Source organism: Sphaerodactylus townsendi, linkage group LG13, assembly GCF_021028975.2.
Source record: "Sphaerodactylus townsendi isolate TG3544 linkage group LG13, MPM_Stown_v2.3, whole genome shotgun sequence".
Taxonomy (NCBI): Eukaryota; Metazoa; Chordata; class Lepidosauria; order Squamata; family Sphaerodactylidae; genus Sphaerodactylus; species Sphaerodactylus townsendi.
The window spans coordinates 19,451,735-19,478,082 of record NC_059437.1 but is presented as its reverse complement, the minus strand read 5'-3'; the positions used below and the strand labels follow the sequence as shown (position 1 = coordinate 19,478,082).

Below are 26,348 nucleotides of genomic sequence, written 5' to 3'. Positions count from 1 at the left end.
GCGCGAACCTGCTGAATCCCACCACTCCTTATAGACCTTCCAAGTTCATGTGACAGCTTGGCATTCTTATATATTGTACTAAAATATTGTCCAGCCCAGGGACTAGTGAGGGGTGGGTAATAGATATACAGAAAGTAAGCAAGTAAATGGATATATAAATACAAACCCTTTGTAAAATACCGCCAGGGTCTGTCTGCAGCTGGTCAACTGATGATTAGCAGGAACATCATATAGAATCAGGCCAGTTCTCTTTGTCCCCTAGAACAGGGGTAGGGAACCTGCGGCTCTCCAGATGTTCAGGAACTACAATTCCCATCAGCCCCTACCAGCATGGCCAATTGGCCATACTGACAGAGGCTGATGGGAATTGTAGTTCCTGAACATCTGGAGAGCCGCAGGTTCCCTACCCCTGCCCTAGAAGAACTGGAATCCTCAAAACCAAGTCCCTTCTAGGGAAGCCACAAGCTCTCCATGCATCAGCATTTTTGCTCCTTTCCTTCACTGTGTGAACTCCCCTCGACTCTTTTTTCACCATTACCGTCTCTCCATCCTACGTTATGAATATCTTGGTCTCTCCCCCATCCCTTGTTCTGCATGATTTTCAACCTCTTTTCTGTCTTGCTTATTCCATGAGCCATATATCTAGCATTGCCACCCAATTTCTTTTTGAAGCAATACCAGAGGAGGAATGTGAAGGCTCCTGTTCACACAAATCATCTCTTGTAGTTTGGAGGGCTGGGGGAAAAATGATTGCAGGTTGCTTTGTTAAGCAAGCCATTTGCAAGCTGCTTTGTGCACTCATTGAGCCTAAAGCGGGGTGTAGACGTGCTATTTTTTCCCCTCCAATGGGAAATAGGGTCGCTCTGTGGAGTGTTGTCTCTTCCCCAGTACTCAGATATCCACAGAGGCATAGCTCCAAGGGGGCGGTGTGTGTGTACATGACACACCGGGTGTGTGCCCTTGTGGGGTGTGGTAAGAACGTTCTGGGGGCGTTCCGGGGCAGAGCGGGGACATTCCAGGGCGGGAAGGGATGGAGGACGCACCAGTGCACCAGGTGCTTTCTCCCCCTTGCTACGCCTCTGGATATCCATAGCTATGTGACTGGTCACAAATCATGCTTTCCCCAAAAGTGGGTTAATGCTGCTTTGCTGATATTGTGCCTTTCTTCCCTAGTGGAACTAATGGAAGAGGTAAGAGGGCTTTTTGCACAGGACCAGACAAACCTTGCCAGTTAAAAGCCTGTTCTCGCTTCTGTTGACAGCAATCCCCTGCCTGCTAACCCCTTGCATTTAATCAGAGCAGCTCTGTGCATGTTGGCACTCTGAGGCCACCATGTTATAGGTGAGCAGGTCTGCTTCAGTGGCCAGAGCTGCACCTGTTTCATAAGCGACTATTAAAAGTGCAAAATAGTGAAACAGAAACAACAACACACATAGAAAAAACACATACCCTGAACTGGAGTTGGGGAGCGGGAAGGAGCTCTTGTTCCTCCCTTAATTCAGAGTTTTCTCATAATTCAAAGCAAGACACAGAACTTGGGGCATGTGATCTCTGAGGTTTCAGTAAAAGCATATGTAGGACATTGAAGTCTGAAAGTATTTCAATAAAAGCAGCAAAATGTTTTAGGTGGGGAAAAAGATGAACACCTCTGTAAGTTTTTCTTGCAATTAATCCCACAGGTGGGATATTTTTTTCAGAAGTCACAACTATATTGAGTGCCCCCCCCCCAATTCTTTCATCTAGCAACTGGTACCCTGTTTCTAGATAACAGTTCCCTTTCCTTCTTCTCCTTCTGTGGCCGTTGGTCGATGCAGAAGCGGCCGCAGACACAGCAACTCCGGCTGTGGAAGTATTTTTTTCCAAGCGTTTCTCTCTTCTCCCCTGGTAGTTAAGTGGGCAGCTTGCATCTTGTCACAGTTGACACTTAAAGCATCTTGGCTGTGGAGAAGTCAATTGGATGAGATTGTGCCCCCCCCCCCAATTGAACCTGTAATCGTTGTTGTGTGTCAACATTCTTGACCTGCAACATGCACGGTGCTCTAATAAAAGATCAGTCTCAAGTCAATTCTTGCAATAGACTGGGAGAGAAAAGTCTCATGCTTTAGATCAACATAGCTCATAGAAGGTCATATTTGTATTGATTTAGCAATGTAGGTTCAAGATTAGTAACACAAACACAGGTGACCTGGTCTGGAGACTTGTACTGCAGGCAAAAGGCTGTTGGGTTTTCTCTGGAAAGAGCATGATTGCCTGTGACCCTTTTGCCCATACAGTCACACTGCCTGCAACGTCCTATTATGCAAATGAGGATGAATTACATCGTTAATTTACAAGCAAAAGTTCAAGCTTCCGCAAGAATTCCTGTGGGATGTCAGTCTAAAAATACCAAATGAGTCAATGGAAACAGAATTCATCACTGACTAGTCCAGTTTAACACCTTCTCATCTCTTGTACCCTATGCGGACAAAAGCTTGATTAATGTGGATTTTGGGTTGAGTGTTTTAATAGCTCATATTGCAACTGCACTGTGTCATGTGAATATATGAGAAGTATATCCAGCCCACAATGACATTGTGCTGTTTCAGTGGGAAAGATTCAAGCGCATGCTTATGTTCTGTCACACTGTAGAAAGCTGTAGAAAGCTGTAGAAATGGTAATTACCTTTCTGGGTTGATCTCTCTTTCTAGTAAAGACTCCTTCCTCACAATCATTTACCCCCGTTTTGCCTGTCCTTCCCTTCCCCTAATAAATACTACAACTATATGAACAAGTTGTATGAACACCACTTGATCACCGGCAAGTTAATAGGCAATTCTATATTTGTTTACTTAGGTGAAGGTCCCTAATTGGACTTATTATTCAGTATGGATAGGCTTGTACCCCACAACCTGTAGTCCTGAAGTTCTTCAAGACTCAGGTTTGTATTTAGGAGGAGATTTGAGCCACAAGGGAGAATGTCTTGGTAATTGCCTGAAAGGTGGGTGCTGTACTGGAGTCTGTAGTTTGCCCAGAAAGCATGACTTTAGAATTAACTGAGAACTGAACTTTTCACTCATTTTGATGGTCTCCTGTCTGGCACATGTTTATCCCATCATTCTTCAAGGGGTCAGAACAGTATCTGTGGCTTTCCTCTGCTTTCCAAATGAGTGGGGATTTGAACTGGGGTCTTCTGGATTCTTCGACTACTACTGTCTCCACTTGATTGCTACCCCATCACTTGCACACACAAAAAGTCATACATGTGTGGGTGGGGGTGATGCAGTTTATATTCTAAATCCACTTAAGGACTGGGAGGATCTTTCTTTCAGTAATCCAAGCCTTATTGCGATCTCTGGTGCATAAACTTAGGACTCTCAAGAAATCTTGTCTCCTGTTTTTCCCTGTGCAAATATCTGACAATATGATGCAGAGGCATGCTCTTGTTCTCGCTTCTGTTGACAAACCTCCAGTGCCAGGCGGCTGTGGTTTATCATCACCAGCAACTCTCTCTGGGATTATAGTTTTATATTATAGTGTCTGGTTCTACTTTCTTCATTTGAATTGGGTAGCAGGAGCCTGATTATCGTGTGTTTTGTTTTCTTGGTGTTTCCCAGGGAGCTTGTAATAATGCTGATTTTTTGTTAACATGAACTTTCACCCCCCCCCCCCCCCCTTTCAGAAACTAGGAGATGAGAAAAGGTAATATACATTTAGTGTGTACACACACACGGCCTAGCTGGTTTTTCTGCTGGTGAAAATGGAAGGCTTATGGTAGGGATGAAAGGACCTGCATGACAAAAAAAAAGCCACACGAGGCTAGAGATAGAGCAAAAAAGCTGGCTGGGTCCAGATCCTAAATCAGATGCACGGATTTAATAATTGGTATATCCTTGGTATATCTTTTTATATGTGGGATACAACAGTTCTGTGTAATGTGCAGGGTTGATGCAGGGTGACCGTGACTCTTGCCTACCTTTTCTCTCTCTCTCTCTCTCTCTCTCTCTCTCTCTCTCTCTCCTGGTATATGTGGGAGCATTTATTTCACTTCTTAATTTATTGCAGTTGTCCTATTCTTCCTCTAAGGAGCTCAGAGTGATATACATGGTGGTTTATCTCATTTTATCCTCCCAACAATTCTGTGAAATAGGTTAGCCTGAAAGAGAGGCAAGAGACTGATCGCCTCAAGGTCACCCCACAAGTTCCATGGACGACTGGATTTCCCCCTTCTGCTGTTGTTCCAGAATTTTTCTGTGCACTGCGTCCCACTTCTCAAAAATTTCTGGGATCAGATCGCTTGCAGTTTGCTGTATCTTTCTATTCCTTGAGACTGTTAGCACTTCTCTTCTCATGCTGTTGGTGCAAATGAGTATGATGAGAGTTGCCAGCCTCCAGGTGGGGCCTGGAGATATCAGGGTATTGCGATTGATCAGTTTCCCCTGGAGAAAATCGCAGCTTTGGCAAAGGGACTTTATGGCACTATATCCAGCCAAGGCCCTTCTCCCCCATCTGGGACCTGGCAACCATATTGAAATCACTGCAAAAAATGTCTTGTGATGCATCAATAACTGTGGTGGTTTATTTATGCCTATGTGTAGTCCTGTGTACTAGTAAAATGCCACCCGAGAAGAATCTTCATACTTCTGCACTATGCCATCATATTGAAGTTGCCTTTTTGCTATTTTTTAATTATTGGGCATTCACAATGGGTACCAAGAAGGTAACAAAAATAAAAGTAGTGGCAAACTGCCCATGTAGTGTTTAGTACAAAAAAAAGGGAATAACAGAACAGTAGACAATTTCCCTTTCATCAGTTACACTTTTGATACTAGTCAATTCACAACTCCAAAAGCCAGGGGGAAATTCAGAGGTTGGACATATCCATGAGTGATCAGGTAGTCGAGGCCCAGTGACTGATCAGGTAGCTGAGGCTCAGATCCAAGTCTAGTATTCTCTGTAGCGTTTTTGCCCAACACAAATGTTTCTCCTACTGAGGTCGTTTTTTAAAAAAAGAATAAGAGGATTTTGAATGTATACCTTGCATTTTTCTTCTGTAAAGAGACTCAAGGTGGCTTACAAACTCCTTGTCCCAAACTCTCCTCAAAACAGATACCTTGTGTGGTAGGTGGGTCTGAGAGAGTTCTGAGAGAACTGTGACTAGTCCAGTGTGCGAGATTCATGTGTGCGAGCAGGGAAACAAATTTAGTTCACCAGAGAAAAATCTGTAGCTGCCTGAACAAATTGTTAACAAATAAGATTTTGATATTTTATAGGTAGCTTTGAATATATTAAAAATGTTATAATTAAAATGCATGAGGAAGTATTTTGCATTTCATTTTCCAGTCTCAACACATTTTTGTTTTTGTTTCTGGTATTTCTGTATGTGCCACGTGTTGCTCTTCATTTTGGTATACCAGGTAAAACCCATAGCATATCCAGCTATATGATGTCAGGTAACATTGTGGGGAACTGCTATCCTTTTGGGGGGCTGTGTCGTTTCCGGGCTGTATGGCCGTGTTCTAGCAGCATTCTCTCTTGACGTTTTGCCTGCATCTGTGGATGGCATCTTCAGAGATGCCAGCCACAGATGCAGGCGAAACGTCAGGAGAGAATGCTGGCTACAACCCATGACAGGCTGTTTTAATCTAATGATTCCCGATACATACAATACATTGCTATCCTTTTGTGAAGGTTTAAGAATTGGATCCTATGACTTCTTTCCACTATGTGGGATATGATGGTATTATTCTGCTAAATCTTCGTTCAACACAGAAAGATTTCTTTCAACATAAAAAGGATTTCACTGAAGTCTTTCTTTGTAGACTTTGGGTTTTTTTTCCCTGTTGGACAAAGACCTGGTAGATTTGTGTCATAGAACCAACTTAGTGGGAAGGTGGCATGAGATCCAATCCTGATTTCTTCTGTCCATAAAATTTCAAACTGAGCATGCCTCCTATTGATGCATGATGCTGATAAGATGTGGGCATTTCCCCTCACTGCCATCCTTGCAAGGTAGGCTAGCACACTGGTGAACTATTCACAGAGCTAAGAAACACACTGAGGTTAGCAGTTTCCAGCAGGCAGACTTTAACAGCAAGCAGTTTACAGCACTCTTACATACTTCTCATTCCTCTCCCTACTTTCCTCCCTCCCTGACTTCCTCCCCTGTGTCCTTTTATCCCTCCCCAAAGGGTTCCCACCCACCCCTTGGGGCTCTCTGTTCCAGATTATTAGTGGTTGGCAGGCTGTCTGTTGAGCCCTGCCGACTCACGATTGCTCCCCCCCCCCCCCCCCCGGGCTCTGCACCCTCCTCCATAATTGCAGCCTGGCTTAGGCTGTGCCAGCCCCATCCCACTCTGTGGAAATGCTCTGTTGATTGCAGCTGGGTTGGGGCTGTAGCAGCCCCACCCTTCTCAGCTGAACAGCTTCTGAACCTTCTGCCCAGGTAGTCCAGCCAGTTCTCTGCAGTTTCTCCTGGCTTCTCACTTCCAGGAGATTCCTTTGTTTGCTGGTAAGAAGGGTTGCCAGTCCCTGGGCAACTGTCTGGGCAAGGGAGTGGGGTGGGGAAGACTGCAGAGTGATGGCAGCCCCATCCTCGGACATGAGTTTTCAAAAGCTTGCCTGTTTTATACTCCACACTGGCAGCTAATCCAGAAAACATATTGGAGAGATGACAAGATATGGCTGGCTGCGGTGGCCACAAGGCTGTGATAGGTTCAACTTGGTGATCACAGATTAGAGAGGCCTGGAAGAGACTGAATTGTTGATGGGCCACTGTGATGATTTGGTGTAAGGCAGTGTAAGGAATTTGGGTTTTTTCCCCCCTGCTTTTGCACTTTGTATGAAAGGTTTAGTTCATTCTACTGGCCATTCCACAGTGGTGTGGTTTTGTGACGGAAATCCAGGCCAGTCCAATCTCATCAGTTTTCAGAAGCTTAAGAAGACTCGGCGATGGTTAATACTTGGGTGGGAGACAGTCAAGGAAGTCCAGAATTGCTATGCAGAGGCAGGCAATGGCAAGCCACCTCTTAGCATCTCTTGCCTCAAAGCCCCTATCGGATCACTATAAAGCCATTTGCAGATCGATGGCATTTCACACACAGAAATCTCTATCTACAATTCAAGGTTCTGTTTAAAGACAGGGTTGCTATGTCTGCATTAAGAAATTACTTGCATTTTGGCTCTGAATCCCTACTCTGAAACGTCTGCCATGATTCCCATAGCAGATCTGCAATTGTTGCTGAGGCAGTTCATTTCTAAAAAGGTCTGGATATTTTTGGTGGGTATATATTACTCCAAATATAATATACAGCCAAATGGGGATGAATCCACGACAGATATGCTAGCATGAACTCTGTCAGCACCGCTCTGCCACTTAAACGCCGATTAATGCAGCACTTCACATCGATAAATGGCTGCCAACTTTAGTTCAATATTTTAAACTCACATTTCACACAATGATGGATTTTAAAAGTCTATGCAGCCTATTCACCACTGAATTTGTAACACAATGTATAAGTGGGTGTTCCACAATGAAAAGGATACAGATAAGACAGAGCTACATAAATTAGAAATTAGAGTAAAAATGATGGTTTTAACTGTAAATATTTACTTGGGTGAGAGAGGGCTGTTACGGCCTTAACAGGAGTAAGGGTTTTATTAAAGGGATTCTCCACCAGCTGCTAAAAAGTGTAACAGCACACATATAGTTTTTAAAAGTAGATCAATGGGAGATAGACACTCACGTTAACTTGGCAGTGAGAGATTTAGGAGATCTTTTAGAGCTATATCTACGAGAAGGGGAAGGGAATTCTAGCAATGGATATTCCACAGAGAAGCAAGAGTCCAAATTGAGTTTAAATGTTTATATAAATTTGGAACTTAAAAATACACACACAGCAAGACACAAGAGCACACACATACGATTTCAAGAGTTCCTGAGATACAAAAAAAGGTTTTAAAAGATAGATTGGATGATAGAAATGGAGGGTTGTTGGGTAATACATTACCTACTCGATTCTTGCAGGAGGGTAGAGAGTAGAAGGCAAGGGATTCCCATGCCAGCACAGGAATAACCAATGAAGAGGAGACAGAATCCATGTCTCAACACCACAGCAAGAGAACATGTGGCAAATGAGCAAAGAATATTCTTTACTGGAATTAAGCTGAACCTAACTATACCCTTTTGCCCAGGAAGAGGCGGGAGCTAGTGAGTTTTCCTTTTTTTTTCTAAATTCTCTGGAATTTCCCATGCTGGGCTTGGGGGGTGCTGAGGTCATTAGTCAGCTGGTCTACTGCTAAACCCGGGACAATGGGAGTCAATTGGTCCTAGATTAAGTCAGGAAGCACAGAATGGCTTTATGCAAAGTAACTCTGATTTTGGGCTGAGACATTAGACCGGGGAAAGGTGGGTGCTTTAGGAAAATTCATAACAATGGGAAGAGGAGATGCAGAGAAGCAACCATCTGTTGATGACTTGGTTTCCAGAAGAGATAGGGAAATGACAGTATCTGATCCGTATTCTTTGTTAACAGTATCTTTGCAAGGTGAGGTAATCAAGCATTCTAGTGACTCAAATGAGGCCTCCAAGTTATGCTGGAGTAACTCATGATCTTAGCTTTTGTTAAAGTAGTTTTGACCTTTGGACATGCTGCTACCTACAACCCATAGGAGTGCTTTTGGCAACTAGCTTTTGCCAATATGATTTTAAAGCAGAAATATATATAAATAATATTCTTGGGGTCCTTTGGGTCGTTACAGGGCTGTGCAGTTGGTTCCATATACTATGCAGCTCCCCCTATGTAAATTATTCCTGAAAAAAGATGTTACTGCTAGAAGCAAATTACCGCCAAACAGAAGCAAAATTAGGAGACCTTGTCAAGGAAGGAAAGCTACTTTTTCATATGGAAATTGGAAAGAGGGGGCATGCTTTGAACAAAATCTGCCATTCTTGTTAGTTGGTAAAATTGCTGTAGGTTTCGCAGGTTAGCCTGTACTTTCCTAGGAAGTAGCTTTAAAGGTGATGACAGTTATGAATATGTTTTCCTTGCTAGGGAGGAGAGACACCTGTCACATCAACTAGATTTGATTGAGAAGGTGGCATTCTGAGCAGGTTGTAGGGAACAGACAAACCCTTCCGCCATTATAAAGCAATCCACTGTCACTCCTACCTATTGCTGATGTCACAATTGTCGCTGTTTTATTGTCTAAGATTTGCATTTTTTAAAAAAAATACAAGTTTGGTAAAAAGAGAATTCTTATGCATAAGGCAAAGGAAATGGGGAAAAGGCAAAAGAAGCATTGCTGGGTATTGTCCAGAAATTGAAATATGCATGAGCACTCAGTGCAGTACCTTCGAGACATCAATATGGACTTGATCATTGAGAACTTGGGCAGGTACCAAGGCTAGCTCTTAGCTCATGATAGCCGATTGTGGTGGCAAATGCACTTTAAAGATTAAGTGCAGGCTAAATAGGAAAGGTGATGAGTGCCAGCCTGTGGCACAGGGCAGTTGTGGCTGACTCTCCAGTGGTCTCACATCTACAGCAGCTGATAAAGGTATTTCCTTCTTAGATGCGGGCTAGCCGATTCCTTGTTTGACACAAAACCACTTGCTCTTTGTTCCGCCCTTCAGAAGCTCCATCTATTACTTACTAATGCATTTCATCTGCTCTTGGCTGAGTTCTGCCAGACGGACGTCGTTCTGATTAGCTTTCCTTGCCAGCCGTAGTTCTCATATGAGAAAGCAGACAGAACTATCTGTGCTTTTACAGCCAGGAAGCAGTTTTGCTCTTGATAATCTTAGATGAAAGATGAAAAGGAGGAGTCTCTTTTTGAGGAACCTCCACATGTGCAAAAGCATCTTTGCAGAAGAGCAATAGATGGTGGATGGGTTGTCTGTGGAGAATCATCTGGTGTTGGGCAGGGCCCTCTGTCCATGGGCAGGACCATAAACCCTTTACGGATTATGTTATGTAGTCTGGATTATGGCACTGCACAAACTGAGAGCAACTGCACTGAAGACATACAGACTTTCAGTGCAATCCAAAGGGAGGAAAGGGCTGTGCAATTAGCACAACACCACTAGCATAGACGCCACTCCATGTAGCATAAGTAGCATCTACATCAGGGATGGAGGCACTTATACTGGCACCAGGGAGCCATGTAACTATGTGTCATTTGGACTCGAATGTTGCTGCTATGCTAGTGTGTCCTCTGGTGCAGGAAACTGTACCAGCACTGATGGGGGTGTTCCCAGGGATGGAGCCAACTATAGTCAGTTTCCTGAAGGCTTTCAGTCTGGGAACACCTCCTTTGGCTGTGGTGTACATAAACCACCAAAAAGGTGGGATTGCATAGGGTGGTTTACTATTGAGCTGGGGAAAGTTTACTTTCTTTTTCCATCACAGGAAAATGGCATCACCACAGATAGAATGGCTGCATTCAATCCTTGAGGAGAGTGGGCCATCAAAGGTGTGCAGGGATCATGGTGTTCCTTTCTCTTCAGTGTGGAAGTTCAAACATTCTGCTGTTTTCCCCGTCACCTTGACTGGCTGGCAACAAATGGTGGTTAACACTTTTGGTTACTAACCAGCATTAAACTGAAGCTCGTAATTCTATCTTTGTAGCCAAGAACACAAACTGTAGTCTTGAAGCATCATGAGAATCTGAGGAGTTTGGAGCATGTTTTTCATGGGCAAGGTTAATTTGTGAGATGTGAATTTAGCTGGGTATTCAGTGCAACCTCAGGACAGTCCTGTTGGTGAACAGAGTACCTTTCATACCATTCCTACTTCCCAGAACTCAAAAGCAACATGCATAAAGTTCTGAGGAATCATACCTTTATCAGACAGAGGTTTGCTTAGGTTGGTCTGTTTCCCTGCCAGTCATACCCTGGGATCTGAGGGAACTTCATCATTTCCATATTAGGTTGAAGTTCCTACTGTTGCCAGTGGATTGCACATGTTCAAAGAGCAATAGCTTTGGCTGGATATTCAACTGGATTGTGCTGGAAGCCTTGTGATTCTAATTTTTCCCAGTCCATAAAGCTTTCTGTTCAGGAAATCCATTTGTAGAAGCTTTGCATGGCTGTTCCCCCACCCCCACCCCCGGTGTACTAATGTTGATGGTACAGACTGTCCTGACCTGATTCACTGTCTAAGTATTTGCCCACACTTAGCCTTTCTCCCCTTATCCCCTTTACAAAATCCATCTTCTGGTTGCTGAAATTTTTGCAATGCAACTCTTTTTAATGAGCTGATGTGTCTCCTTTTTATTTTCCAGTTCTCCTTGGCATTTGGTTAGACAACTCCTTAGCCATTCTGGAGATGGACTTGCTTTCCGGGACTTACCTCTTGGCAGTCTTGTTAGCCTGCATCGTGTTTCAGTCTGGTGCACAGGAGAAGAATTACACAGTACGGGAAGAGCTGCCAGAAAATGTCCTAATTGGCAATTTGCTTAAGGACCTCAACCTGACCCTGGACCCTGATGTGCCCCTCTCTTCGCCTCTTCAGTTCAAGCTTGTGTATAAGACTGGGGACATCCCGCTGGTCCGCGTGGAGGAGAATACCGGAGAAATATTCACCACTGCCAGCCGCATTGATCGAGAAAAGCTTTGCTCTGGCATTTTAAGTGAGAATCGGTGTTTTTATGAGGTAGAAGTTGCTGTCCTGCCTGATGAAGTCTTCAGGCTGGTCAAGATCAGGTTCCTGATTGAGGATATAAATGACAATGCTCCACTTTTCCCATCCACGGTCATTAATATCTCCATCCCCGAGAACACAGCCGTCAATTCCCGTTACTCTGTCCCATCGGCAATTGATCCTGACATTGGAGTGAATGGCATTCAGCACTATGAACTCCTTAAGGTGAATGGTTCTCTCTTTTCAAAGGTTTTGCTGTGGCCTATGTTTCTTTGTGTCTCTCTTTAAAGTTTTTTTTTAAATAATGCAATTTACAGCATTGCTTATATATGCAATATATTATGCAATAAACAAAGGGAAGCGTTGGGAGTTAAAAAGTGGTGAGTGAAAATAAAAGATGGGGGAACTTAGAGAAAATAGTACATGGGTGTGAGGGAGAAGGCCAGTGATGAAGGCCATGAAGCAAAAATGATGAAGGCCATGAAGCAAAAAACATCTCTCATGTGTCTTAAAAATGTAATGTAATGTCCAATGTGCATCCCCCCCTTGCTTTTCTAGCAGTTCTGTATCTGAGACACCCAGAATGGTAGACCCATTTCTGATTGTCGGCTGCACCAAAGGAAAGGTTCATTTGCAGGTGGGCACATGAGCATTCTGCTGTTCATACGTAAGCAGCATGGTCTAGTGGTTAATCTGGAGAACCAGGTTTGATTCCCCACTCCTCCACATGAGGCCAGCTGGGTGACCTCAGAACTCTGTCAGCCTCCCCCCCCCCCCCGCACCTGACAAGGTGCCTGTTGTATGTGTGTGTGTGTGGGGGGGGGGAAATGGTGATTGTAAGCCATTGTAGAGAAAAGTGATGTACATAAAAAAACTAACTCTTCTTCTACATCTGAGACGTATACAGTATGGGAGGGAGAAAAGCATTCAAGACTCCCCTTCCTACCGTCATCATTCATCCTGCAACTTGAATTCCAATTACGCTGCATTTCAAGATGCAGCTCTCCCTTTCTGTGTATGGGGGGGAGGGGGGGATTATGATCCTATAATTTTGAAGTGTAGTCAGCTCAACCAATATGGGCAGTGTTTCCTTTCATCACTAGTTAGTCTACATATGCCGAGCCGTTGGACCTGTAAGAGCTGTGCGCTCAGACAGTTTTCAGACTGTGCAGCAATTTTGTATTTGTCTGTCAAGGAGAAGCCAGATGTAGAAATCTACTTAGTGAATGTGACCAGCAGCCCTGGCAGCGAAGCATATGAAAGCGAACATGGGAGCCCCGTGGAATAGAGATATGCACTGAAGCAAATTAACATTCTCGGAGAAGCAAAGAGGAGGCCCTCTGTCTGACTGGCTCGATCAGTCTGCTTTGGTAATGTTTGGGTAGGTTAATAATAAAGGGAAATGAAAAGTTATTCACACACAAAAAAGGCAACTGTAACGATGAACGTTGTCTAGAAACAGGCAGAGCATTTGACATTACAAATAAGAAAGCTTGCCCGTCTTGGGGCGAGTGGGGACAATCAGTTTCTTTCTTTTTTTCTTGATGAGGAGTCTCTGAAATGCAACAAATGGATTAATGGGAAGGGAAGGAATATGTTATCACCATGGAGAGGAAAGGAAACCAGTTAAGAAGGGCAAGAAGTAATTCTGCTTTTTTTGACTTTTGTACCCAGAAATCTTATGTGCAGGTTATTAATTATGTATTAGATCTGCTGATAGAATCTACTGCCATGTTATCTTATTTATGTATCTATTTAAAACATTTCTGTGCTGCCTTTTCATCCCAATTCAGGGTCCCCAAGATGGTGACCATTAAAACATTGAAACTAAATATCAAAACATATCTGACATTTAAAAATATTTAAAATAAACATATATATTTTATTTATTGAAAATATTTATTAGCTGCCTTCCTTATATATGGACCTCTTACGTTGTAGAAAAAATACAATAAAATATATAAAGTCCATATAAACATTTTTAAAAATTGCAGTTTAGGATAACTAATACATTAATCAAATGTTTTCCTAAACAAAATCATCCTCAGCTACCTCTTGAAGATCAGAAGTGAAAAGGCCAAGTACACCTCCCTGGTGGTGAGGTTGTTTCATAATTGTGGGGCTGCCACTAAAAAGGCCCTCTCTTGTGTACCCAGCAAACAGGTCTTTTTGATTGATGGGACAGTGAAGAGGGCCTCTTCCTGTGATGTTTCCCACGATGACTCAGAATCAGTTCTAAAGTTTATTTCATGTTCCCAGTCCATAAAGCTTTCTGTTCAGGAAATCCATTTGTAGAAACTTTGCATGGCTGTTTTTTTCCCCATGTACAAATGTTGATGGTATAGACCAGGGGTAGGGAACCTGTGGCTGTCCAGATGTTCAGGAACTACAATTCCCATCAGCCCCTACCAGCATGGCCAATTGGCCATGCTGACAGAGGCTGATGGGAATTGTAGTTCCTGAACATCTGGACAGCCGCAGGTTCCCTACCCTTGGTATAGACTGTCCTCACCTAGTTCACTGTGTATAGTGTTCTGACCACGGTGTGTGTGTGTGTGTGTGTGTGTGATATCATATAACAAACAACTATAGGTGTGCAGCTGCACAAATTGGTGGGTGATTACCTGCCATTAGTGGCCAGCTGAACACTTACCTCAGAAGGTGATAGCTGTTGGAATATAATGGAGGAGGAGAGAATGATGGTATATGGTTCTTTGTGTCTCCATTGGGAAGAAAAATGGAATATAAATAAAGGTCGAAGGGATTCTTATTCATTCTAAGGGGAATAAAAAAGGAAGTGGGGCATCCATCTCTTTCTGTAATTAACACGTTTCTACAACTGCTGGCACCAAAGCTAGGCTATACATCAGAGAAAGTTTTATTTTGATGAAGGAAGCATTTTCCCTCCTTTTTTTTGCATGTACAGACCTGCTTCCTTCATTGAAGTGAATGGAATAACTAGCATATGATGCCATTCTGGACATGCCCACACATGATTTTGACTTCAGGTGATTTTTTGTTTGGGTTGTTGTTTTTGAGGAGCAGTTCTTCCTAAACACTGTAATTTGTCAACTTATTCTTGAACCATTTTTTTAAAGTTCACTTCCAGATTTTAACTCTGAGAATCTTTTCCCCCTCACATTGCTAGCTGGATACTAGTTAGTTACAATAGACAGTGATGATCAGATAGCTTTTTTAAAATATCCCTTTATAGAGATGTAAGACTAGTACTTTATAAAATCTCCAATGCCAGTCACGATGAAGGAGCACACCCATAGCCCTGTGGGCAAGCAGAATATAGGTCTTTTAATATAGAAAAGGTAATAATGGGGAGAGCTTTATAAAGCATTGTTGTAAAGAAATCCCTTGGCAAAAGCAGTGTTGACAGAGTGACGTTTCTTCATCCAGAGGTCACTGTGATGGTTCCAATATTTTTTGAGAAAATGGTTAATATGTGAAGTTTGCAAATAAGTGGCATGAATTTTATTTTATTTATTCCCTCTAGAGTTTTACAGGAAAATGCATCATTTAAAAATTGGTTTATTCAAAAGGATAGATACTTTGGCATCATTGGGTAAAAATGTAATTTATCTGAACTGCATTTGATAAGGCAGGGTGGTCTCCCCGTTCTGCAGCTGCCCAAGACAGATTTATCCGGTACCAGCTGAAGGTACAAGAGGTCCTTTTTCACAAAGGAAATTCTATTCAGGAGAAAGTTGAGCCATTTAATAACTGAGGATGAGATGACATTAATGAGAATTCTGAAATAGCTGAGCTGCTAGATTGTTCTTTTTTTTTAAAAAAAGTTCTGACCTTTTAACAAGCAAAATAAAATATACAATGTGGGTATGTTAGAAGACGTGGAAGATGTTACCAACAGATGCAGAAGGGAAATTGGGCAAGAAGGTGTCTGTTGTGAGGATGGGAAGGGAAGGAGCTTTTAAGCTACTTTGAGACTCCTCAAGGTAGAGAAAACAGGGTATAAATCTCTTTGAACCAACACCAAATCTGACTGTGAAGATTCTGTCTTTGCTTATGGTGAATATGTTTAAGCTTGGACAGGATGCATGGATTGGAGATCAGTGGACTATATCTTGTTCCTCTGAGTCTGGATACTATGAAGTTTAGTCGGATTTAGGAGCAGAATATATCCTAAAAATGAACAACAACCACCTTCTTTCCCCAAAACCTCAACTGTGATCCAAAATTCACTGAAGCAGTGTTTTATTATCATTGCTTGTATCAGCACTATGGAAGCTCCTTACAAGTGCCTAGCCAGCACATCTAGAACTGTATGCCTCGCCTCCCGCAGCAGACTTGGTTGCCTTGCCAATACTTAACAAATGATGAACTTTTCAACTCATTAGCATCTCTGGAGCATTTTGCAACCAGTTTTTGTTTACAGACCTTCCTACATACTTTATCAAAACATTTTTCAGAATAAGTGTAACAGTACTTGCTGCCAAATGCTCACGGCTGGTGTCTTGAGATGGCAAACAGTTTAAGATGGGGCATGGTCATTTTGCAAGCCAACTGGAAATGTGCGTGCTCCCCAGCTTGTGTGGGCATGGCCTTAAACCGTCACATTGTCTTCCTACCCTGATCTCAGTGGCCGGAAATTGGGCCAGGTCACTGGATAGCCATTAACAGCCTATTTGGGATTTTGCTAGCAGAGTGTCAATAGGCACTGTTGCCTGCCTCCTTTATTCACACAGCATTTGCACATGTGCCCATGCCAGTCTTAGATTATCAGGCTGTAACTATAGGAAACGATCAAGGCATTTGGCAACATGTGCCCACTGGGAAACAAACTTCATTTGTGGTAAGAGAGAGAGGGAAAGCATGATTAGAGAATCGAGGCACACAAGTACAAAGCAATTTGCAAATAGTTCCAAAATAAACAACAATGCAGATTTAACTAGATCGTCTTTGAACTCATGTCAGCTCATTTGAACTGGGAAAACCACTGTGTCAGTCTGTGAGAGAAGAGAAGGAAAAATTTGGATTTACACCTCACTTTTCTCTCCTGTCAGGGAAACTCCTTTCCTTCCTCTTTCCACAAAAGACAACTTGGGAGGTAGGAGGGGCTAAGAGAGTTCTGAATGAACTGTGATCAACCCAAGGTCACCCAGCAGACTTCATATGGAAGAGCAGGTAATTCTGCAGGGCCTGTAAGACTGAATTGTTTCTTCAGGCCTCTGGTTGAGGACAGCAACAGTTTCCATCCTGCTGGCCCCCTCTTCCTTTTTTCTAGAACTGTGACTAGCTCCAGGTCACCCAGCAAACTTCATGTAGGAGCGGGGAAACAAATCCAGCTAACCAGATAAGAGTCGGCCGCTCATGTGGAGGAGTGGGGAATCAAACCCAGTTCTCTAGATTAGAGTCTACTGCTGTTAACCACTACACGTGCTGGTATAGTGGTTAAGAGCAAGTGGACTCTAACCTGGAGAACTGAGTTTGATTCCCCACTCCTCCACATGAGCGGCAGTCTCTAATCTGGAGAACTGCATTTGATTCCCCTTTCATCCACATGAAGCCTGCTGGGGTAACCTTGTGCTAGTCACAGTTCTCTCAGAACTCTCTTAGTCCCACCTACGTGAAAATATATCTGTTCTGGGAGGAGAGGGGAAGGTGATTGCAAGCCGCTTTGAGGCTCCTTAAAGGTTGAGAAAAGTGGGTTATGAAAAATCACCTCTCTCTCTCCCCTGTCCCTCCCACCACTTCTTTGGAATGGACAGGTGCAACCTGGAAACGAGGCATCTATTTATTTATATTTTGCACTCCTTAGTCTAGCTCCCAAGGCTGCTACCAATCAGAGATTAAAAACAACAATCCCAATTACATTGGAATCAATAATTAAAGAGCTGTGAGTCCAGCCATAAAACATGGGAGCCCAGTATAAAATCAATTACTCAGAGTAACTTAAAAGCCAGCAGCGTTCTCTTGAAACAAGCTGAATGCCAAAACACAGCAGATTCCCGCCCTAACAAAATCTGCCCAAATCCTGAGAAAACAAAAAGTGTTTTCACCTGGCGCCTAAAGCCCAACTGGTTTAGAGCCAGACAAATCACGCCAGGATCAATGGTCAGTGTGGGGTTGCAAGAGAAGGCCCTACATTTGAAATCCATCTACCTTTTCTTCCACCTTCCAGCTGAATATAGAAAAGAGCTTCTTTTAACCGACAGCCATGTAGGCATAGACAACATATGCAGACATAGAGGAACTTTCAAGTATTCTGGCTCCACAGGATTTTAAAGGATCTATGGCACTTTTGAATTTCACTTTCAAAGAAATCAGCAGTCAGTGCATATTTTTTCTAGGCTGGAATAATATGTTCTGCATGCTTTAGCCAGCAAATCGTCCCTGTGTTCTAGGACTAGATGAAACACCTGAAGAATCTTCAAAGCTAGCCCTCTATGGAATGTCTTGCGGTAACTTAACCAGAGGAGGGAAGGTGACATGGTTTAGCCCCATCTTGTCAGACTTTGGAAGCTAAGCAGGGTCAGTACTTACAAGGGAGACCACCAAGGAAAGCTTTGTAAAGGAAGACAATGACCAACCACATTGGCTCATTTTGTGCCTTGAAAGCCCCTTGCGTGGGGTCCCCATTAGTCAGTTGCAGCTTGACAGCTCTTCACACAGACACAGTATAACCAGGATGTAATCAGTGGATGGATCACTATGGCTTCTGCGGGCAATATGGCATACTAGAAACATTAAAATAGCATTGTGACTTGGAGGGAAAAACAATGGCGTACCTCTCCACCAGAAAGAGTTTCCTTCATTTCTGAAATCTGTGAAACCAGAAGGGTTTGCGATCTAAAATTATTTTCCTGGCTTTCTGTCATACTTTTGCACATGCAGAATAATGCACTTTCAATTCACTTTCACAATTGTTTTCAAATGGATTTTGCTATTTCGCACAGCAAAATCCAGCTGCAAAGTGCATTGAAAGTGGATTGGAAGTGCATTATTCTGCATGTGCGAAAGTGCCCATGAATGATCAGAATTTTTAGGGTTTTGTAACTACGATGTAATGATAGATGCTGGTTTAAGTGGCGTATTCACAAATAGCAGCCATTATAGCTAAATAGAATCTTTTACTGTATTTCTGGAATCACTTTCATCCCCCACATGAATGTCCAGTGTTCACTATCTTGGTGATGCTGCAAAGAAAAAGAGGAACTAGATGGACTTTAGTCTGATCTGGCAAGATAGTTGCTTAATTTGTTCTTAACTCAGGAAAGATGTTCTTGATGCAGGAACCCAAGGTAGTATGACTTGGGCACTTTCCCCTTATCTAAATATCAGACTTGGGCTCAGTTCTCTTTTAAAAACCTCTCTTCTTTAGCAAAGACTTTTATGTACAATCCCTTATCTCCTTGCATGTGTTTCTTCCTCTTCGTTGGCCTCCCTGATACTCATCCTCCATTTCTGAATGCTGCTTTCCTACTTAGCCATACAGTCTTCCAGTCAGAATCAACTCTTTTCAGAGCAAGCCCTGAAAAAGTGCACATCCTGGAATCCTCCCTGTGTTTCCCTTTTTCAAGTCACAAGCCCTTATCCTTGAGAATACATCAGAAATGCACAGTACTATATCGGCTGGGTGGATTTCTAGTAGCTGGGAGATGTTGTGTCAGCAGCCTACATGGCTCCTTGCTGCTCCCCATGATTAGTGGAAACAATAAAGGGTGCAAACTAAGTAAGTACATTTGCTTGACGTGCACAATTAATGTAGGTTGCAGAGTTCAACCTTCTAGTGGGTTAGAATGTGTGCTGCGTTCATTCAGAATGCTTTTTAAAAGGGAAAAATACATTAAACGTAGAATAAACATTACCCTTCCTTTAACTTCTAGGAAGAATATTTTGGGACAGACAGATAAACACAACCAGTTGTTTTTGTCGTGCCTCTCTAATTCAATCAGCAATATGATTCCCCACAGGAATATGCAGTAGACTCAATATATTCATGGACAGGCATGTCATGCTGTGATATCAATTCCCCACAATGATTATAACAGCATTTTCTCTTAATTTGAAGGATCTGTGCATCAAATTTATAGCTCCACTTGCAACTTTGTGCAGTTTTCCATCTCCAGGATAATTTTTTTTCCAGTGATGCTTTGAGCTATTTTCTAAGTACAATGCTGGCCCAAAGAGCTGGAAATAAAAGTGGCACTTTGCTTATAAAAGGATTAATTTGATTGCCTATTATACATTTAATATATTTATATATCTATATCTATATTGATTTATTGTTGGTGGTGGAACGTTTCTTGGCAGCAAGGCACCTTCCACTGTCAAAAACAAAATCCCTTAAGCAGCAAAACTCCCAAGGGATTTCTTTCAGTTTTCATATTTCTGCAAAAAAAAAAAAAAATCAGTTGATTTTCTTTGTGTGTGTGTGTGTGTGTGTGTGTGTGTGTGTGTGTGTGTAGGTGTAAGTGTAGGGCGGAGAGGTTCCCTCCTGTGGGCGTGTGTATACTCCATCTTGCTAGACTTTTATGCCACAAACTATAGGGTTATAATCTGATATTAGAACTCTTCCAGAGCTCCATCTGGACATGTCATTTGAATTGTCACTTGGGCAAAAAGGAAGAGAAGCAAAAAATGACACTGATATAGCATGATGGAAAATTCTGTTGTAGTACTGAGACAAGTTGTATCTTAAGGCAAAAATGACAAATTAATAATGTTTTCACACTATTGCCTTGGTTTTCATTGACTTTCCATTCCCTTGCTGACCCAAAATGATGGTTCAGTGGTAGAGTATCTGCATACAAGAGGTTCCCGGTTCAATCCCTGGCATTTCCAGTTTTCAAGGAAAATCAAGAAATAAGTAATGTAAAAGATACCACAGAGCCAATACAAATTAGGGCAGACATTACTGACCAGGATGGACCAGCATCAGTCATGTAACAGGTGAAATTACCCTCTCATACAGGAAACATTCCTTTTAAAACAGACTAATGGGAATGAAGGGTCTCTTTAGCTTTGACTTGTATTGACCATTAATTCACACAGCTATGTTGAGATGGCTTGTCAATTCTCTGTCTTTATAGGTTACAATTTTTTGAAGAAAAGTCAAGAGTTTATTTAATCCAATGAAATTTATTTATTCCTGTGTTAAGTGAAAATGTTGTATCCCGGCAAAACGGCATTCATGTTTATTTTTTAAAGATTCTTATTTAAAATCAGTTCAGTTGTTCATAAAGTGAGTGCATATGGTAAAACTACAATGATATAAAAATGTATTTGCATATGTAAATGAAATCAGAATTGAAAACCTCTAGTCTGTCTGTCTGTCTGTCAGTCTGTCTGTCTGTCTGTCATCTCCAATCTTGATCCTCCTTGATCTGAGATTGCAAATGCCTTAGCAGACCAGGTGCTCTGGAGCAGCAGCAGCAGAAGGCCATTGCTTTCACATCCTGCATGTGAGCTCCCAAAGGCACCTGGTAGGCCACTGCGAGTAGCTGAGTGCTGGACTAGATGGACTCTGGTCTGTTCTTATATTAAATTTAAAACAAAATACAGTTTCTCGGATTCTCACCAAAGTGCTTTCAGAAAGATTAGGGATTCAGGGGGGTTTGGAATGTGACTATGTTGTATAGGCTCAGTTACATGAAACTCCCATGACCTTATCAAAACTTTTTAAAAGGTAATTGCTACTGCACAGAGTTTACTTTGAGTCTGCTTCTAGCTGTTTTGTTTCAGGTGTGGACATGATGGTCCACATCTGTAGAGAAGCAGATCATAAGACTGTTTGGAAATTTAGCTTAAAATAGCCATTTGGAGTAAGGGAGCTCAGTGTAATCTTACTGCAAATAGTAGGCATCTTGGCTGTAATCAAAAAAATGATGCTTGGGCCAGTGCCTTTTCATGAAGTTGCCTTCTAATGAGTCAGACCATTGGCCTGTCATGTAATTATTATCTACCGGTATCCTGATTGACAGTTTCTACTGTAGGTGGGGGACATCTTAGATGGGTGTCTTCTCCACCAATAGCAAGGAGGCAGGAAGTGATGACATAATTTTGCCGTGTCACTTCCGGTTAGTCATCTCAAGGCCATTTTCCGTCAGTATTTTTTCCTGCCTTGCAGGGAGTGGTAGTGTAGTGAGAGGCTACTGAATTCCCAACATGTGTATGTGCGTGTGTTGGAGTGCTTGGTGACTTAAACAGACCAACAGCCATTATTAGGCATCCCAACAATAGAGAGAACTCCAATCCAACTCAAAGAGCCGGACAAGAAGATCAGTTCCCGCCTTTTCTACTTAAGACACAGACGCGCCATGGCCTCGGGCTCCTTTACCCCGCTGCGACCGAACTTCGCCAAGTCGGCAGCTGAGGGAACGCGAGCGGCAAAAGGGGGGAAAAACACGCCCAAATCGCTCTCCCCGTCGAGAGCGCTCCAGCACAAGAAGCGGAAAGAGCAGCGGGGCGCGCGGAGGGACCTCCGGCGCCCAAAAAGGCCAAAAAGAAAACGCTGCTGGGGAGCTCGGCGCCTTCCAAGGGCGCGGCCACAAATGGCGGCTCCCAGACCAGTTCCTCCAACCCCGTCAGGGCTGCAGAGTGCTGGATCGATCCAATGGCGGTCCCGTCGGTGACGGACGCCCAACGACAGAATCAGGTACCGGGGCCCCGGGCAGACAACGGGGAGGGGAACGACGCAGCTGCGATGGAAGTTCCCGCGCATTCTCAGGCCGCTAATAGCGACGACCTGACGATGTGGCAACGGGCGCCCCCTGCTGTCTTGGCCCAGTTCCTTAGAGAACAGATTGAACAGGCACTAGACGCCAGAGAGCAGCGTGCAGCAGCTTCCAGACCCAATGAGAGCACTCCCAGAGCCATCACCAGCTCTGTAGGGGAGGCTGCCTTAACCCAATATAGGGATCCTCTTGCTCTCCAAGAGGAGGAAGAAGAGGAGGTAGAAGGGGAGGAAGAGGAAGAAGGATCTAGATTCTCAGATAATGAAGAACCGGTCATTGAAAAAAGTGACCCTTCACCTAAGTTCTTTAAACAAGAGGATAGTCAACTCCTCATCAATAAAACCATCTCTGCTCTGGACCTCCAGGACCAGGCAGACGCAGAGGAACCGCCTGCCCCAGACAACACTAACAATCCTTCCAAACCCATTAAAGGGTATCCCAAGGGGAATACTGACTACTTCCCACAGGACCTGGAAACACAAAAATTCTTCCCGGTTCCTGAATATTTTGTCAAACGCATTCAAAGAGAATGGCTCAACCCTACCAGCCGCAAGGGACTGCCACCAGCATATAAAAAAGTTTATCTACTGCCACAACAGTTTCATACCATGCTGAAAGTCCCCACTGTAGAAGCCCTGGTTGCAGTCCTACACTCAGGTGCTCTAGTTGCTAAAGAGGGCGAAAGCAATATTAAGGACCCCTTGGATAGGCGCTCAGAAGCCGCCTTGCGCAGATCTCATGACTGGTTAGCAGCAGCAATCAAGGCACTCACCCCAGCATCCACGGTGGCCAGGGCATCCATGGTCTGGACCAAGAGGAGTTTAGATATGATACCGGCAGAAAACACTGCCATTAGAGAAGGCATAGAACGGGTACTAATCGCTAATGCATTTATAGCAGACGCCACCCTGGATGCCATTGCTATGGTAGCCAGAACCATAGCCTCTAATATGGTGGCCAGACGTAATACATGGCTACGCCCTTGGCAGGCAGATACTAAATCGAAAAATGCGGTGGCGGCCTATTCCTATTATGGAGAACAGGTGTTCGGGAAGGATCTAGAACAGGTTCTAATACAAACCAAGGACCAGAAAAAGGCTATGCCAAAATCAGTTAGACAGGACAAACCGACAGGCTCCCAGGGAGCCGCACGTAACACCTTCAGAACACAGAAAAGTCTGCTTAGATTCAACCGAGATGTCAATCGTAACACGTGGCAGAATCAAAACACCTTTCGCAATAAGAATTCCTTTCGTCCCTTCCAACGACAGGGCAAGAACTTTAAAAATGATAAATCCAAACAATGACTACCAGGAACATCTGGTGGGAGGGCGCCTTGCCAACTTCCAGCCAGCCTGGCAAGGCTCACACATAGATCAATGGACCAAACAGGTGATCAAATCGGGCTATGTAATAGAATTCCTGGCCTTTCCCAGGCCCACCTTCGTCCCCTCCCCACTCTCATCGAACACCAACAAGGCTCAAAGGGCCATTCAGGCTGTAATACACCTACTGCACATCCAAGCGGTGGAGCCGGTCCCTCCCCGGGAGAAATTCTCAGGGACATATTCGCACTTCTTTACAGTCCCCAAACGAAATGGGGACTGCAGAGCAGTGTTAAACCTCAGATACGTAAACAAATTCATTCGGTTACCCAAATTCAAAATGGAATCCCTCAGATCAATCACAGTAGCCCTGAGACACAAGGAATTCCTCACATCATTAGACCTGCAAGAAGCATACCTACATGTTCCCATACATGCAGCACACAAGAAATTCCTCAGGTTCACGGTAGGGGAAGCCCATTTCCAATTCAAAGCTCTCCCATTTGGACTAGCCACAGCCCCCAGAACCTTCTCCAAGATGCTACTAGGGCCCATCATACAACACAGAGAGGAGGGATTCACATACATCCCTACTTAGATGACCTGCTGGTAAGATCACAGACACGCCATGCGTCTGTCAAGGGGCTTACTAGACGTAGCAAAAGTGCAACAAACATTACACGAATATGGATTCCTCATAAACCTCCAAAAGAGCTCACTACTGCCAGCACAGAAAATTGAACACCTAGGGGCGATTATAAATACCAGAACAAACACTCTATCCATCCCAAGGGAAAAATGCACAAAATCCAGAAACAACAAAAATTCTGGCAACGCCCCGACCAAACCTCCTGCAACTAGCAAGCCTGCTAGGTCTGTTCATATTGGTCATAGATCTAAACCAATGGGCGCGACTCCACGCCAGACTGCTGCAGTTATTTCTAAGATGCTTTCAGCTAGACATCATCCTGAAAAGAGACAGGAAAATGTACCTCACACCGCAGGTCCGAGAAAGCCTAAAATGGTGGACCCGCCTAGACAATCTCAGACAGAGCAGATGCTACATGCACGAAAAAAGATTACAAATCTTCACAGACTCCAGCCTGTCGGGGTGGGGAGCCACCCTCAACCAGAACTATGTACAAGGGGCCTGGACAACACAGGAGGCATCTCTTCCCATCAACGTACTGGAGACGAGAGCGGTTTACCTGGCCCTTCAACATTTCCAGAAGGAAATCCATCTACAACATCTGATAATAAGAACGGACAACATCTCCACAAAGATGTATATAAACAACCAAGGTGGATCGAGATCCCCAAGGCTACACAAGGAAGCCCTGAAGGTGCTCAACTGGTCAGAACAACACCTATTGTCCATCGAAGCCCAGTATATTCAAGGAGCAAGAAACAACAAAGCAGATTGGTTAAGCAGACGACAGGTACAAGAGGGTGAATGGAAACTCAAACCTCAAATATTTCTGGAGATTTGCCAACAACTCGGACAACCCGAAGTGGATCTGTTCGCCACAGCACAAAACACCCAACTCCAGAAATTCATGTCCAGATATCACCATCACCAAGCGATAGAAGTGGACGCCATCACAGCCCCATGGCCCAGATCTCTACTATATGCATTCCCACCGTTCCCGCTGATCGCTCGACTACTACAAAAAATCAGGTCAGAAAGGGCCCAAGTCATACTGATCACACCAAGATGGCCCAGAAGGCCGTGGTACTCATCAATCATCGAAATGTCAACATGCCAACCTATAACTCTATCGGCACACCCGGACCTCCTGACGCAGGGCCCCATCAACCATCCGAACCCAGAATGGCTCAGGCTGACCGTTTGGCGTGTGAGCGGAGAAAACTAAAACAAAGAGGATACTCAGATAAGGTCACAAAAACTATCTTGGCCGTCAGAAAAAGGTCAACCATCAATATTTACAATGCCACGTGGAGAACCTTCGTCAAATGGGCGCAAATACGAGAAATTGACCTGGAAAATCCCTCTATAGGGAATATCTTAGACTTCCTCCAAAAGGGGTTTGACAGGGGTCTCTGCTGCGCGACACTAAAAAGACAGATTTTGGCCTTAACGACAGTATGCCAGTCCATCAATGGCACACCGATTGCCAACCACCCAGATGTTTCCAACTTCCTGAGGGGAGTGCAACTCTCACAACCTCCGGTCGCTCATCGGTTCCCATCCTGGTGCCTACATGCAGTATTGACGGCACTGACAAAACCTCCTTTCGAACCCATACAAAGCATTCCTCTGTGTTGGGTACGAATGAAGACCCTGTCCTCCTTGCAGTTACTTCAGCGCGCAGGGTCTCAGAACTTCGAGCACTATCAGTGAACGCAAAACTGTGCGTCTTTCACAAAGACAGAGTGGTCCTCCGTCTGGACCCAACCTTCATACCTAAAGTTTGCTCAAGGTTCCATCTTCAACAGGAAATTGTGGTCCCGAATTTCATACCTAACCCATCTCATCCCAAAGAAAAAGAATGGCATACATTGGATGTACGCAGGGCCCTCAAGGCCTTCATCATTAGGACCGAAGCAGTGCACAAAACAGAAACCCTCCTCATTAATGTTGGCCCACCTAATGTAGGCGCACTCATGTCTACAGCAGCTATAAGTACTACCTTAAAAGCTACAATCATCGAAGCATACAAAGCTGCTGCCCTCCCAGT

At 43.7% G+C, this 26,348-nt stretch overlaps 1 protein-coding gene across 5 annotated transcripts in view; it reads left to right on the top strand.

Annotated features, from left to right (window-relative positions):
• The window catches only part of PCDH11X (protocadherin 11 X-linked), an 896,187-nt gene that overhangs the window by 116,731 nt on the left and 753,108 nt on the right, over positions 1-26,348 (top strand). For all 5 annotated transcript variants that reach the window (XM_048514062.1, XM_048514060.1, XM_048514061.1 and 2 more), the window contains exon 2: positions 11,260-11,843. In XM_048514062.1, the coding sequence (XP_048370019.1) occupies positions 11,304-11,843 (540 nt within the window). In that variant the 5' untranslated portion in view covers positions 11,260-11,303. The remainder of the gene's footprint in view (positions 1-11,259; positions 11,844-26,348) is intronic.